Source organism: Pristiophorus japonicus, chromosome 5, assembly GCF_044704955.1.
Source record: "Pristiophorus japonicus isolate sPriJap1 chromosome 5, sPriJap1.hap1, whole genome shotgun sequence".
NCBI lineage: Eukaryota > Metazoa > Chordata > Chondrichthyes > Pristiophoridae > Pristiophorus > Pristiophorus japonicus.
In genome coordinates this window covers 176,026,267-176,041,134 of record NC_091981.1, presented here as the reverse complement: position 1 = coordinate 176,041,134, position 14,868 = coordinate 176,026,267, and the positions used below count along the sequence as shown (strand labels likewise).

The 14,868-nt window shown below is 40.8% G+C and overlaps 1 protein-coding gene across 2 annotated transcripts in view; it reads right to left on the bottom strand.

The window, feature by feature from the left end:
- Positions 1 to 14,868, bottom strand: part of LOC139264517 (uncharacterized) — a 122,027-nt gene that overhangs the window by 49,370 nt on the left and 57,789 nt on the right. For both annotated transcript variants that reach the window (XM_070881102.1, XM_070881103.1), the window contains exons 12-17: positions 14,394 to 14,483; positions 10,049 to 10,185; positions 7,826 to 7,933; positions 5,177 to 5,240; positions 4,422 to 4,568; positions 383 to 469 (exon numbers count right to left, since the gene is read on the bottom strand). In XM_070881102.1, the coding sequence (XP_070737203.1) occupies positions 383 to 469; positions 4,422 to 4,568; positions 5,177 to 5,240; positions 7,826 to 7,933; positions 10,049 to 10,185; positions 14,394 to 14,483 (633 nt within the window). The remainder of the gene's footprint in view (positions 1 to 382; positions 470 to 4,421; positions 4,569 to 5,176; positions 5,241 to 7,825; positions 7,934 to 10,048; positions 10,186 to 14,393; positions 14,484 to 14,868) is intronic.

Below are 14,868 nucleotides of genomic sequence, written 5' to 3'. Positions count from 1 at the left end.
GACCTTGTACAGATTACTTGTAAGATCAATTTTATAGTTGAAAAATTATCTATTGCTTTTTCATTTCTATTGGAATTAGTGCAAAATACAGATGATGCATAGCAAAGACTCAAAACAAAAATATAATTCTCCAACCAACTGCTAGGAGATACACTAAACAGCTTCCCTTCTTATTTTCCCTCCAAGTGGTAATTTATGATAATACAAAGCTGTGTACTACCACTCCATGCTGTGTGTGCAGAACACCATACATGTACACCACCAAACCAGCTTTATTTTTACTTGGATTTTGATTTTTTAAAAACCTAGGCAATATAACTACAGACTTTTAAATGAATCTATTTGGCAATAACAATAGTTAGAATACTTAAAATCTGTCTACCTTTAGAGCTTTCTCTTTTCCTAGTCTGGTCACGTTTACTTGTTGAGGACTCATGTCGAGGATACTTGGGATCTGACCGAGAATCAGCTGAAATAAAATTAATTGTTGCAAAAAGTTCTTAATATCTTGTATGTTAAAATAAAGTAGAATGCTCGTTCGTACTGGTAATACATTTCTTGGGTGAGGGACCATTCCCTCCAGTTAAAACACTAGGAAGAATGAAGTTGTCATCTTTGGCCTCCATAACAAACCCATCCTCTACCTGCCATAAATATCAGTTCATCCTAAAATCTGCTGCTGCTATCTTATCCCATATCAAATACTACTTACCCACCATCCATGTACTCACTAATCTATATTGGCTCTGGATCATTCAAGGCCACAAATTTAAAATTCTCATCCTTATTTTTTAAGCCAACAAGGACCTAATTGCTTCACCTGTCCAACTCCCCCTTTTCCTTTAAAAGCCTCCTTAAAACCCTCCTCTTTTACTAACATTTTGGTCATCCCTTTCTCTTTGGTTTACAAGAACACAAGAAATAGGAGCAGGAGTAGGCCATTTGACCCCTCGAGCCTGCTCCGCCATTTAATAAGGTCACGACTGATCTGATCATGGACTCGGTTCCACTTCCCTGCCCGCTCCCCATAACACTTTATTCCCTTATCGCTCAAAAATCTGTTTATCTCCGCCTTAAATATATTCAATGACCCAGCCTCCACAACTCTCTGAGGCAGAAAATTCCACAGATTTACAACTCAGAATAAATTCCTCCTCATCTCAGTTGTAAATGGGTGGCCCCTTATTCTGAGACTATGCCCCCTCGTTTTAGTTTCCCCTGAGTGGAAATATACACTCTGCATCCAACTTGTCCAGCCCTCTCATTATCTTCTATGTTTCGATAAGATCATCTCTCATTCTTCTCCAACTTACTCAACTTATCTTCATAAGTCAACCTCCTCATCTCCGGAATCAACCTCGTGAACCTTCTCTGAACAGCCTCCAATGCAAGTATATCCTTTCTTAAATACAGAGACCAAAACTGTACGCAGTACTCCAGGTGTGGCCTCACCAATAACCTGTACAGTTGTAGCAGGACTTCTCTGCTTTTGTACTCTATTCCCCTTTGCAATAAAGGCCAATATTCCATTTGCCTTCCTGATTACTTGCTGCACCTGCTTACTAACTTTTTTGAGTTTCATGCACAAGGACCCCCAGGGTCCCTCTGTACTGAAGCACTTTGCAATTTTTCTCCATTTAAATTATAATTTGCTTTTCTATTTTTCTGCCAATGTGGATAACCTTTCATTTTCCCACATTATTCTCCATCTGCCAAACTTTTGCCCACTCACTTAGCCTGTCTATATCCCTTTGCAGATTTTGTGTGTCCTCCTCACAATTTGCTTTCCCATCCAACTTTGTATCCTCAGCAAACTAGGCTACATTACTCTTGGTCCCTTAATTCAAGTCATTAATATAGATTGTAAACAGTTGAGGCTCCAGCACCGATCCCTGTGGCACCCCACTAGTTACTTTTTGCCAACTGAAAAATGACCCATTTATCCCAACTCTGTCTCCTGTTAGCCAATTCTCAATCCATGCTAATATATTACCCCCAACCCCGTGAACTTTTATCTTGTGCAGTAATCTTTTATGCGGCATCTTATCAAATGCCTTCTGGAAATCCAAATGCACCACATCCATTGGTTCCCTCTTATCATCATCATCATCATCATAGGCGGTCCCTCGAACGAGGATGACTTGCTTCCACACCAAAAGGGATGAGTTCACTGATGTTTCAATGGAGGACCCGATATTCCAGTCCTGAACTCCAGGGATGGAAGATGCCTGTGCATGGATTTTTTTAACATGTGGTGAACGTTGCACATCAGCCCCTTATTCACCCTGCTCGTTACATCCGCGAAGAATTCCAGCAAATTTGTCAAACATGATTTTCCTTTCATAAAACCATGCAGACTGCTTGATTGAATCTTGCTTTTCCAAATGTCCTGCTACTGCTTCCTTAATAATGGACTCCAGCATTTTCCCAATGACAGATGTTAGGCTATAGTTTCCTGCTTTGTCTGCCTCCTTTTTTAAATAGGGGCGTTACATTTGTGGTTTTCCAATTCGCTGGGACCTCCCTAGAATCCAGGGAATTTTGGTAATTACAACCAATGCATTCACTATCTCTGCAGCCACTTCTTTTAGGACCCGAGGATGCAAGCCATCAGGTCCACTTTTAGCCCCATTATTTTACCAAGTACTACTTATTTACTGATAGTGATTGTATTAAGTTCCTCCCTCCCTTGATTATTCCCTATTTGGATATTTTTAATGGCTTCTACTGTGCAGATCGATACAAAATCCAGTTTAGTTTTCCTTTATGCCTCAAGGTGTATTCCACTTTAAAGGCACTATATAAATGCACCCTGTTGTTGTAAACCTGGTGATTGCTATGGCAGATAAGGGGGTATAAAACATGGGAACCTTCAGAGGAATCAGAATCTCCAGCAAGGAGCCATCAGCTGAAATGTTGTAGCAATGGTGTACCGAAGCTCACAATGCCACTTTACCATACAATTACTCAGCAGCATTCCATGGCAAAGAAGTTTAAGAAGAGAATTCCAGCATGCAGGACATGATGGCTGAAGATTCAGCTGCTAATGGTGGAGCAGAGAGAGGCAGAACATCGAATTTCCGGGGAGGGGGTTTGCGGAGAAGAGAAGCCAGATGGTTACTAAGTTAGGTTGGAGAGAGGGCAAGGAGGCATATGAAAGTGAAATTAGTATTTCAATGTCAATATGTTGCGGGACAGAAGCCACAAGTAATGGGATTGCAAGCTTGTCCAGGTTGCAAAATGGGCTTTGTGCACTGTGCAACTAGAGGCACTGGTGACTGAAGAAACCAAGACTCGAGGTGATATAAACATGGATGAAAGTTTCAGCAATATTGAACTTAGATAGGAATACAGAAGGCAATGTAGAAGTGGAGAATGATTGTTGAGTACGGCACCCTGCCTAATGGTTAGGCTTCCTGATGACAGCATCAACTTGGGCAATTCTCTCCTCTGTAATTGAAGTTACCTACAGGAAAGTTCTACTATTTGTATCTTCTTTAATTTTTCCCTTTTTCTCCCTCTTGAAGATTACATGCCTTTTCCTTCCCCATATTATTTCTTATTCTTACTATTGTATTTGTTTTGTTATATTCCTGCTGCCTTGTAGATACTTTGTTCCTTTCTTATTACAAGTGGGAGTGGGAGCAGGCCACTGTACAAGCCAAATAATCAGGTTGTGCAAATGAGGCAAAACGATCAAGAAAGTAGGTACACGTAACCGCAAGCAATATTGTACCTCAGTAATCGCCAACTACATTCTAAAACTTATCCTGCTAAACTAGCGACCCAAAAACATTGGAGGTCAGGGTGAGGATGTGATGAGTAGATTTTTTTTGTAAATATAAACAGGCTCAAAATGAAATGTAGATCACCAGGTTGCCCTGATGCAGCAGAAAATAGCCATGTTGCATTGTGGTGGTGCTCTCTGACCTCCGATAGCTTTTTTTAAAAAAAAAGCACAAGTTCCCAACGAATAGGTAGTTACCATCATTGGTTATCTTTAGAGTTACTACCTCCTTTAAGAACTAATATTAAATGCTCAGTTCAAAATAATGCACATGATTAAGCATTTCACGTGATTTTTATTCCACATGCACAATTGTATGTGGTTCAACACAAGATTCTCCCTCATGAGTAGAGTATAAATCAAAACATTTAATTCTATAAGTATATTTAGCTCTGTCCTGCCATTAGGGCAATCAGACAAATGACCTACTATCAATATTAAGCCTGTATTGTTTTGTAACAGTTTCTAACAAATGTGAAAATACATCTAGGTGGATTCCTCAGATTTCCACCACTACAGACAAGATAGGGAACTCATTGCACAACAAACTGCAGAAGCAAACTCTCCTCTGTGGCACAATGAATTGAATTTTATTTTGAGACAGGAAATATTATAATGTTGTAGACAAACATACCTTTTGAGGTACTTGCGCTGCTGGAAGGTTTTGAACTTGTGTTTGCACAAGACATTTTTGTCCCAGTATCCAGAGAGCGAGAGGTTTCTATGTTAGTGCTCTGGTCTTGGTCAATACTGCTGTATTCCATTATTGACTGCTGACTTCCTAAAATTAAAAAACACGTTTAAATAATTAAAACCTAGTGTCTCAAAAAAATATACACCAAATAAAATCCGACAGCTTCAAATACTGTAGCATCATTTAGCAGACCAAATGGAGAAGACAGCTCTAGTCTGCCAAATTCTCCAATACATTTGTTCATGGGAGACTTTCACTTGAGAATCATACCAGTTTATCAGCACATCATAAACTGCTTGAAGAGCTCCTCCATACAACTGGGTAGCTCCCCTTGCCTCTACACACACTGAGGAACTAGGGCTGGCTAATGCAACAGTACAGATGTAAAAATAATTAATGTACAAATCAGATAGCCATCATATTTATTGTCTGCATTGCTGCCAGTTCCTCCTCCCAGATGATCATTAGCCACTCAGAAGGTAAAACATTCATACAGGCATGAAAGTTGGATCAAGCTCAATTATTCCACAAGTTTGTAATATGTGGCAAATGGTAAATCATTTGCTACATGTACTACTGAGATGAGTCAAGAGAATTAAAATAACTTCAATGATAAAGGAACATACAGGCACCTTCATATTGTTTTGTAAGCCTCTTACTGTCTACACTAAAAGTAGTGAATGCTGATGATTTACCATCTTCAGATCTCAGACGAGGCATCTTCTCATTAAATGCACGTCCACCAAAATCTCGGACTACCTGGAATTTAAAGACATTTCACTTTGAAGTAAAAACATTAGCCAAATTTGTTCTATTAAAATATCAATTTCAGTATATTTAAAGAACATTCAAATAGCTTTTCTTCTGCCTTTCTGTAAAGTTTAGTGCGCCTGCAGAGAACAGCACTTCTAACAATAATTCAATGTACAGAAAAATCCTCTCAATGAGATGTTCCCCATTTCATTATACCTTCAAGAATTAAAGCATAAATTATCTTTGCATCCTTCGCCATAGGAGTTAAGCTTTGTCTGGTTCTGGGGGAACCATTTGGATTGGCAGGGTCGCACATGATCTCTACTCCCACATGCAATAAGGTATCAGGACCTGTGCCATTGTGCTAGTTTATTTTCAAACAAAACTAAAATAAAACCAAGTGCCAAAACCTGTACGCCATTATCCTTGAGGACTTGATGGAGCAATGAGGTAGAATTGTAGTGTGGAGGATGCATATCATTTGAAGAACAAAAACAACCCCATGATGGGGAATGGGGTGGGGGGGGGGGGGGAGGAAAGAGAGATCTGTCATGTTTCAAATCCTAAAAAGACTATTTTTAATCATTACTTATGGGATTATGGTTGCTTTAAATTGATTACAGCAGCAGCTAATCTAGATGCAGATCCCCTATGTAGACAAATATACACACACACACATAAGCTATGGCTCAGACTGCACCAACCCTGCTTCACAGCAAATCGAAAAGTGCATGCATGTCAAAACGCCATCACCCCAATTTATTTTAAATATTAGTGAGGCTCCTCCCTGTTTCAGCACTGGAAATGCATGCAACGTGTAAAATCAGAGACAATCCAGTGTGACCAATGTCGGTTGCATTTTATGATCGATAATGCCCACTGTGTCCAAAAAATGGGCATTACTGATTAGAAAAATCTGCCCTAAGGAGCACAATGTTCAGCTGGCAACTCCAGATTTGATTCTCAAAATAACGATCCCAATTAGTGTAAGAGAAGTCACTGGCTCAAAATCCATCATGGAGCGAAAGAAGGGCACAATCAATACAGTATGAAAGGTTTACCCTCATTTGGCAACAAACATTTTGATGAAGCTAAATGCTAACTGCTATTGACTAGCATATTAAAAAATGTAATTGCTGTATCTGTAAACTTAGCCATAAAGAAAAGTACCAGTGGAGCTCAAAGGCAACTTCACTTATGCTCAAGTCTCACTCATCCACCACTCCTGTGCTTGTTGACCTACATTAGCTCCTGGTCCCCCAATTTAAAACTCTCCTCCCTGCATTTAAATATTGGGAAGACCAAAGTCATCGTCTTTGGCCCTGCACAAACTCTGTTCCCTGATCACAGTTTCCATCCCTCTCCCTGGCAACTGTCTGAAGCTGAGCCAGACCGTTTACAATCTTGGTGTTGTGTTTGACCTCGAGATGAGCTTCCAAACGAGATGAACTTCCAAACACATATCCGCTCCATCACCAAGACTGCCTAATTCCACCTCCATAACATCACCCGCCTCCGCTCATCCACAACTTTCTCAGCTCTATAGTTGACTATTCGAATGGCCTCCCACCTTTCATGCTCCGTAAACTTGAGCTCATCCAAAACTCTGCTGCCCGTATCCTAACACGCACCAAGTCTCATTCGCCCATCACCCCTGTGCTTGCTGACCTACACTGGTTCCCGGTCCGACAATTTAAAAATTCTCATCCTTGTTTTCAAATCCCTCCATGGCCTTGCCCCTCGCCATCTTTTGACTTCTTCCAGGCCTACAACCCTCCCAAGATTGCTGCGGTCCTCCAATTCTGGCCTCTTGCCTCTTTCATCACTCCACCAGTAAGACCTAAGCAATCCTTCCTTAAACCTCTCCTGCCACTACCTCTTGCTCCTCATAAGCGCAAGTTGTTGTTCTTGCTACTAAGGCAGCTTCTCAATCATTTTTACAATTAATGTTTGCATTCTGCTTACTGCATAGGCAAAACAAATTAGAAAGTTACAGGTGAAGAACTATGGTATTGTATTTTAACAACTTGCATTTATATAGAGCCTTTAATGTAGTAAAACATCCCAAGATGCTTCACAGGAGCATTATTAGACAAAATTTGATACCTAGCCACATAAGGAGATATTAGGACAGGTGAGAAAAACCTTGGTCAAAGAGGTAAGTTTTAATGAATATCTTAAAGGAGAAGAGAGAGGTAGAGAGGTGAAGAGGCTGGGGTGGGAATTCCAGAGCTTAGGGCATAGACAGCTGAAGGCACTACTACCAATGGTGGGGCGAAAGGAATAAGGGATTCACAAAAGGCCAGAATTGGAGGAAAAGAGAGTTTTTGTAGGGTTGTAGGGCTGGGGATGGTTACAGAGATAGAAAGGTATGAGGCCATGGATGGACTGAACATAAGGTTGAGAATTTTAAAACTGCGGTGTTGCTGCACCAGGAACCAATGTAGGTCAACAAGCACAGGGTCAGATATGACGCTGAGGTTGCAAACAGTATGGTTCAGCCTCAGACAGTAGTCAGGCAGTGGGATGGAATCAGTTTTGCCACTATTCGTCATGGATTTCTATTGCTCCTAAGAATCTCGTATATTTACCCGAATCGTTCCTCTTCCATCAACCTTTTCAATTTCTATTGCTTTTTTCTTAACAATTAGTTTGTACGTTCCTGCATGATATTTCAATAAGTCTGGATGCCTCGTTTTCTGAAAAATAAACAGAACAAACATGCTTTATACATGGAAAATCACCAATGGTCATAAAAATTGGGCATTCTAGTATGGTCCATATTTAACCAAATATTTGACACTGAAAGGAGATAAATCACATACAGGTAAATGAAAAATCTTGATTTTTCAAGCAAACTAGTATTGAGTGAGTAGTTGTTTAGAAGCTTGATTTAAGCTGAAGGACTACTACACAATATCATGCTGATAGGCAGCATCCCAAATTTGAGCCCCACCCCCAAGAAAAATAAACATTAATTTATTTATACAAGCTATATAGGAGAGATACTAGTGTGTTTTTCATTCAGAAGTATTTCCTTATTGCTAACATTTAGAACTGGTAACAGTCACGCCAATAGTATTGTCATTAGGTACCACTACACTGGGAAGGGTGGGGGGTGGAATCATACTCGAGCCGATATGCTTTAATGTTCAATACTCGAAACTCATTACCTCAAAATTACTCCCGTCGCCAATGTCAAAAGCTGTAATCACCGTCACCCTAATATTTATAAAGATAAAAATGGTCTCTAGATAAACCCAGTTCTGCAAACAGAAAATCTATAATTGCACTGTTGGGTGCTTTTCACAACTCCAATGAACACACACACATTCTTCAAGACTTGGAAAATACATTGTACCCTCACTGTGCTACCCACTTACATGGTTGAATTCCTGTACTCATTGAATTTTGCTCCCCCCAACCAACTTCATCTAGCTTGTAGGTTCTCTTGATGCTGCAACCATTTAAGTGCAGTAATAACTGCTGATATCCTGTTCTTTGCTCTATCAGGAAAATGTGATGATGGTCACTCATTTCTATGGCTAAATTTAGAGGGGAAAGCTCAAATATTAAATCGGGCAGTAGATGCAGCATAAAAATGTCTATAGTTAGTATATTAATCTCAGTACTCTAAAAGCAATATCGAAGGACTGCAAACAAAGTAACAAGTGCAAAGTTCACTAGGAAACAGTCAGATACCTGTGCGCATTTTAGTAAAATTTATGGCTTTGAAATTAATCCAGTTATGTTATACAGAATGCTTCAGTGACCTTAGCGTGATGTATTCTTTTCAATTTTATGGCTGCTGAACAGCAGTCGTAATTATAATGTTGCAACTTCTAAATTAAAGACCTCAGATCCTCAGATTTAAACCTGTATTGACCCATCATTTTAAAGTACTCATCCTTAGTAACATCCACAGTTGAAAGGCAAACAAAAGTTCCTTATCAAGATAAGTGTAACTTTTAATACACACTGAAAAGATTTCCTCTGCTCAATATTGCATCAAAATCAAATACTTTTACACTCGCATTTACAATTTTGCTACAGAAAGGGAAATCTTTAAGGATACATAATTCAAAACCTAGGTTGCAACAATAGGAAGGCACTGAATAATACATTAGCAGATGTAATTGATTCTTATAGATAGACTGTATTTTCTTACCGTTATTTTCTTTTTTTTAAGGTACCTTGGAGCACAAATTTTCTGACCGAGAAATAAAGATAATAAACCATTCCTAGCATACTATTATAATGCCTGTCAAACTGATTATGAGGTGCACATGGATTTAAGGCCATTTTCTCCCTCAGGTGTTTCCCCCAGGTAGCAGAAATTCAGAACTTACTATGTGGGATGCTGTCTGACAAAAATTAGCGCTCTATATTTTGTTAGCAACACAAGAGAGAGGGTGGAGCAAGAAAAGCACGCACTGTAACCAAGTGGAGATTGCTAATACTTGATATGTATTTCACGTGTTGCGGAGTCAACATTTGAACATTTTAGCAAATATCCTAACTTTTGTTGCCACTATGGATACATTTGTTTCCACATTTCTTGTTAAATATGTCAATGATGCAAGTAAAACAGCCAAGCACCATTTCAGGAAGGTGATCAAGTATTCTTGGAGATTCCTGCCAAAGTACCCCAACTTTTCCTGCACATCAGCATCTCAATGGGGAAATATGGTATTTGAAATTTGTTTGTTCAATTCAGGCTACTGTGATATTTCTAAGCAAGCCCTACAGTAAAAGTGACTAATATGTGAAGTAAATACTTTAGAATGACTGCATTTACCACTATGTATACTTACTACATAAGTCATCTTGTGTTTAAGTCCAAAGATATGTGACAGAATATTCTGAAGAGGCAATTCACATGTGCACAGCTCACAGTAATATGATGGTTCAGGTTTTCCCTGATAATGGTATTCAGTCACAAAATCCAGCCCTGCAAATATAAATATATAAACACTATTACTCTGTCAACTCTTAACAATCAAAAGCTTAGAGATTGGTACAGTATTAACTCAAATCAAAACAAATTTGGGCATGCAGCACAAGAATGCCCATAATTTGGGGATCTAGCTCATAGGCAATAAGGCTAGCACATGTAGAAACTTGAATCAATAAAATATATCCATTGTACTCTGCATTTCAGACGTTGAAGAGAATATTTTAATAGCGGTTACATACTTCACATTTTGAACCGACATGGTAGTGACCAAATTACCTGATGACAACACAAGATTAGTGAGCTTACTCCCATTGCAAGATTTGTTTCCCAGTTTGTACTCAAGATATGTTGGGTTGATGTCTATGTCCATTAAGCCCATGTGCACCAACTCAAGGGGAACAATGGACCGGAAACAACTTTTTTGCTTATGCATTTAAACTCCCACCTGAAACAGGTGAGGCATGTTTTATTATAACATTCAAAGGACATAGGAGTGACATATTTTTCCAGCCATTGCACTGAGACCATATCACACCCATATGTAGTAGGCATCCAGAATTACTGGATGCTGAGCTGGATGCAGTACTAAGTTTAAATGGCCTAGTAAAAATATTCTTTGAATATTTGAGGCTATTTTCAGGTTTTCCCCCTTCAGGAACTGTGTGTCAATTGGTGCAATTTTTTTCCACTTTTGGTGCCTTTACTGGTATAAATGGGTTTCTTGTGTTTTTAGAGAAGGAGCAACAGAATGATGCCAGGCAGGCAAGACTACACTGGCTCTGTGCTCACCAACATTTGTAGGGGTGAATAGATCTCATTTTGGTAGCTCCAAGTCTCAAGGTAGATTTTGACAGCAGGCTCGATGACATAATTGTGATGGCCTAACTGATATGATGGAACATTTTTCAGAAGCACTCGAATCACACCAAGTCATGTTTTATGTGGTACTGCGTAACTTCTTTCATGCCCTATAGTTTTTGCACTACTCAGAAATTTGCCTACATATTTGCTCTTCTATCTCCCTCTGGATGTTTGGGGGTCTCCTACTCCCAGCAGTGTGATCGCCTCATTTGTTTTTTTCCAATTCAACCCATATGGCCTCATTTGATGATCCTTCACATGTCATTCCTCCTCACAGCTGTATTTGTTTCTTTAAATCAATAGTGGGACACCCCCCCACTTCTATTACGTCTGCAAAACCCTGAAACCAGAAATGTTGAGCTGCCATACCCATCCTTCTTTCAGCCATGTCTCAATAATAGCTATATCATATTTCCAAGTGTCTATCTGTGCTCTCAGCTCATCTGCCTTATTCCCCATTCTCCTTGCATTGAAGTATATACCATTTAGCACTGCCAAACTTCCTTGTTGTCTATTTTCTAGCCCTTGTTTTCTCTGTCTTCCAAATTCACTTTCTACTTTTCTGCTTTCCAATTCCAGCTTTGCTGCTCTCCCTACTGAATCTAGTCTCAGGTTTCCATTCCCCTGCCAAGCTAGTTTAAACCCTCCCCAACAGCATTAGCAAACCCACCCACGAGGGTACTGGTCTCTGCTGTTGAGGTGCAACCCATCTGGCTTCTACAGCTCCCACCTCCCAATGCCTCAGGAATCTCAATCCCTCCCTCCTGCACCATCCCTCCAGCCACGCAGTCATCTGTCCTATCCTATTTCTGTACTAGCACGTGGCACCGGGAGTAATCTGGAGATTACTACCTTTGAGGTCCTGCTTTTTGATCTCTCTCCTAGCTCTCTAAAATCTGCCTGCAGGACCTCATCCCTCTTTCTACCCACGTCATTGGTACCAATATGGACCACGACCTCTGGCTGTTCACCCTCTACCCCCAGAATGTCTTGCAGCCGTTCGGTGATCCTTGCAGCATCCCACTAGTTACAGCCTGCCAACCTGAGAATGAACCATTTATCACTATTCTCTGTTCACCAATCCTTTATCCATGGCAGTACTGAGGGAGTGCTGCACTGTTGGAGGTGCCGTCTTTTGGATGAGACGTTAAACAGTGGTCGTGTCTGCTCTCTCAAGATCCCATGGTACTATTTTGAAGAAGAGCAAGGGAGTTATCCCCGGTGTCCTGGCCAATATGTATCCCTCAATCAACATAACAAAAACAGATGATCTGGTCATTATCACATTACGGTTTGTGGGAGTTTGCTGTGCGCAAGTTGGCTACAGCGTTTCCCACATTACAAAAGTGACTACACTCTAAAAGTACTTAATCGGCTATAAGGCGCTTGGAGACATCTGGTGGTCATGAAAGGCGCTATACAAATACAAGTCTTTCTTTGTAGCTCCCGATTTTCTCTCTCCCTCCTTTCCTGAATAGCAGGGTTACATTTGCCACCTTCCAATCTGCTGGGACCTTTCCTGAAACTAGGGAATTTTGGAAGATCACAACCAATGCATCCATTATCTCTGCAGCCACCACTTAGAACCCTAGAATGTAGGCCATCAGGTCCAGGGGTTTTGTCGGCTTTTAGTCTCATTAGTTTCTCAAGTACTGTTTCTCAACTGATATTAAATTACTTGCTCTCATTAGCCGCTTGCTTCCCCACTACTTTTCGTGGTTCGTCCCACTGTGCATAATATATTAATATAGAGATTAGACAAGCATGTAGTAAAGGCAGTGATTTTAATAGCTCATGTCAGAAAGATAACTAATTTCTTGAGTGTGTTTAGGAGTTTTCTGCAACAATAATCATCATCATAGGCAGTTCCTCGGAATCGAGGAAGACTTGCTTCCACTCCTGAAGTGAGTTCTTTAGTGGCTGAACAGTCAAATACGAGCGCCACAGACCCTGTCACAGGTGGGACTGGTTTGCCGCACGCTCTTTCCGCTGCCTGCACTTGATTTCTGCACGCTCTTGGCGATGAGACTCGAGGTGCTCAGCGCCCTCCCAGATGCACTTTCTCCACTTAAGGCAGTCTTTGGCCAGGGACTCCCAGGTGTCAGTGGGGATGATGCACTTTTATCAGGGAGGCTTTGAGGGTGTCCTTGTAATGTTTCCGCTGCCCACCTTTGGCTCGTTTGCCGTGAAGGAGCTCCGCATAGAGCACTTGCTTTGGGAGTCTCGTGTCTGGCATGCGAACTATGTGGCCTGCCCAGCGGAGCTGATCGAGTGTGGTCAGTGCTACCATCAAGGCGGCATGTCATATTAGATTTCATGAGTAATGAACCAGATTTAGTTGACAGCCTAACAGTAAGTGAACATTTATCCAATAGCAACCATAATATGACAGTTCAATGTTGTGTTTGAAACAGAGAAATGCAAAGGAGTGACTAAAGAGATAAAGGACAACATTAAAGTAAAAGAAAAAGCACACAAAAATGCAAAAAAAAAGCACAGATCCTGACAACTGGGAGCGATACAAAGAACAGCAAAGGGTAACAAAACAGATAGTAAGAGCTACAAAAAGGAGTATGAAAAGATACTTGGAAGGGATATCAAAATCAACACAAAACACTTTTACAATTATATTAGGAAAAAGAGGGTGGTGAAGAGCAATGTGGTCAACCCCCTCAAAAACTGACAATAGTGATATTATAAATGAAAATAAGGATTATGACTTGTGGAAGTAGGTGAAAAGGCGAGAGAGGGAAATGTGTACGTGTGTGCGTGTGTGTGTGACTGGACGTCACCAAAATCCAGGTCGCTGATTGGAGCGTGGGCAGGTACAGCAGGAGCTGCGAGTGATCGTGGAGCGACGTGATCGGGGCCCAGGAGAGGTGCGAGTTCAGGGCCCGGAAGAGGCGAGGGCTCAGCCCACACTGCGATATGTATGCGCACTAGGTCCGTGCAGCAGAGCTGGTCTCCAGTCGTCTTGGTTAATTCTTGCTGCTGGACCAAGACCTAGCTCTGTCAAGCCTGCGTGGTGGCTGGTGTGCAACGACCAACACATGTTAAAAAAATCCATACACAGGCATCTTCCACCCTTCAACATGTAGTTCGGGACCTGGAATATTAGGTCCTTCATTGAAATACCTGTGAACTCATCCCCCTTTTGGCGTGGAAGCAAGTCACCCTCGATACGCGGGACCGCCTATAATGAATACAGTTCTACAAGGAACATTAATTTTGGTTTTTTTGGAACAATTTTTTTTTTTTTTAAAACATACGCCAGCAGCTCATAACAGAATGTATAGAAAAGTTAAAAATATGTCATACTGAAAATATGGAAAAACACATACCTAGTATAGCTTCCTCAAAATCAGATTTTTTGATGTAATCTTCCAGAATTTTTGATCCTATAGAACTTAACAGGTCATTAACTGCAACAGCTGTGAAAAAGAATCCAAAATTAGGTACAACAGAATGAATGCTAATAATTGAGATTATTGTTAACACCAACACCCACTGCCCCCAATTTTCTCCTCCTCTCTTAGAGGTGCTGATTCATGCCAGGTACAGGTCATGCTAAGCGCTGGCAGCACACTGGTACCTCAGAGCCATTCTTCACACACAAGCCTTGACAGTTGGCCTTGACAAACTTAGCGAGTGTATGGGTCACCTGATGTTTACTTTTCAGCAGGAGTTATTGGGTAGTGATCAGTTGCAGGGACCATGGCCCATTTTCCCCAAACAGAGGTCAACTGCATTGTCCTACTGCTGCCAGAACAAAGATCAGCTAACTGCATACCGACCAGCTATGAAACTTGGGGCCTT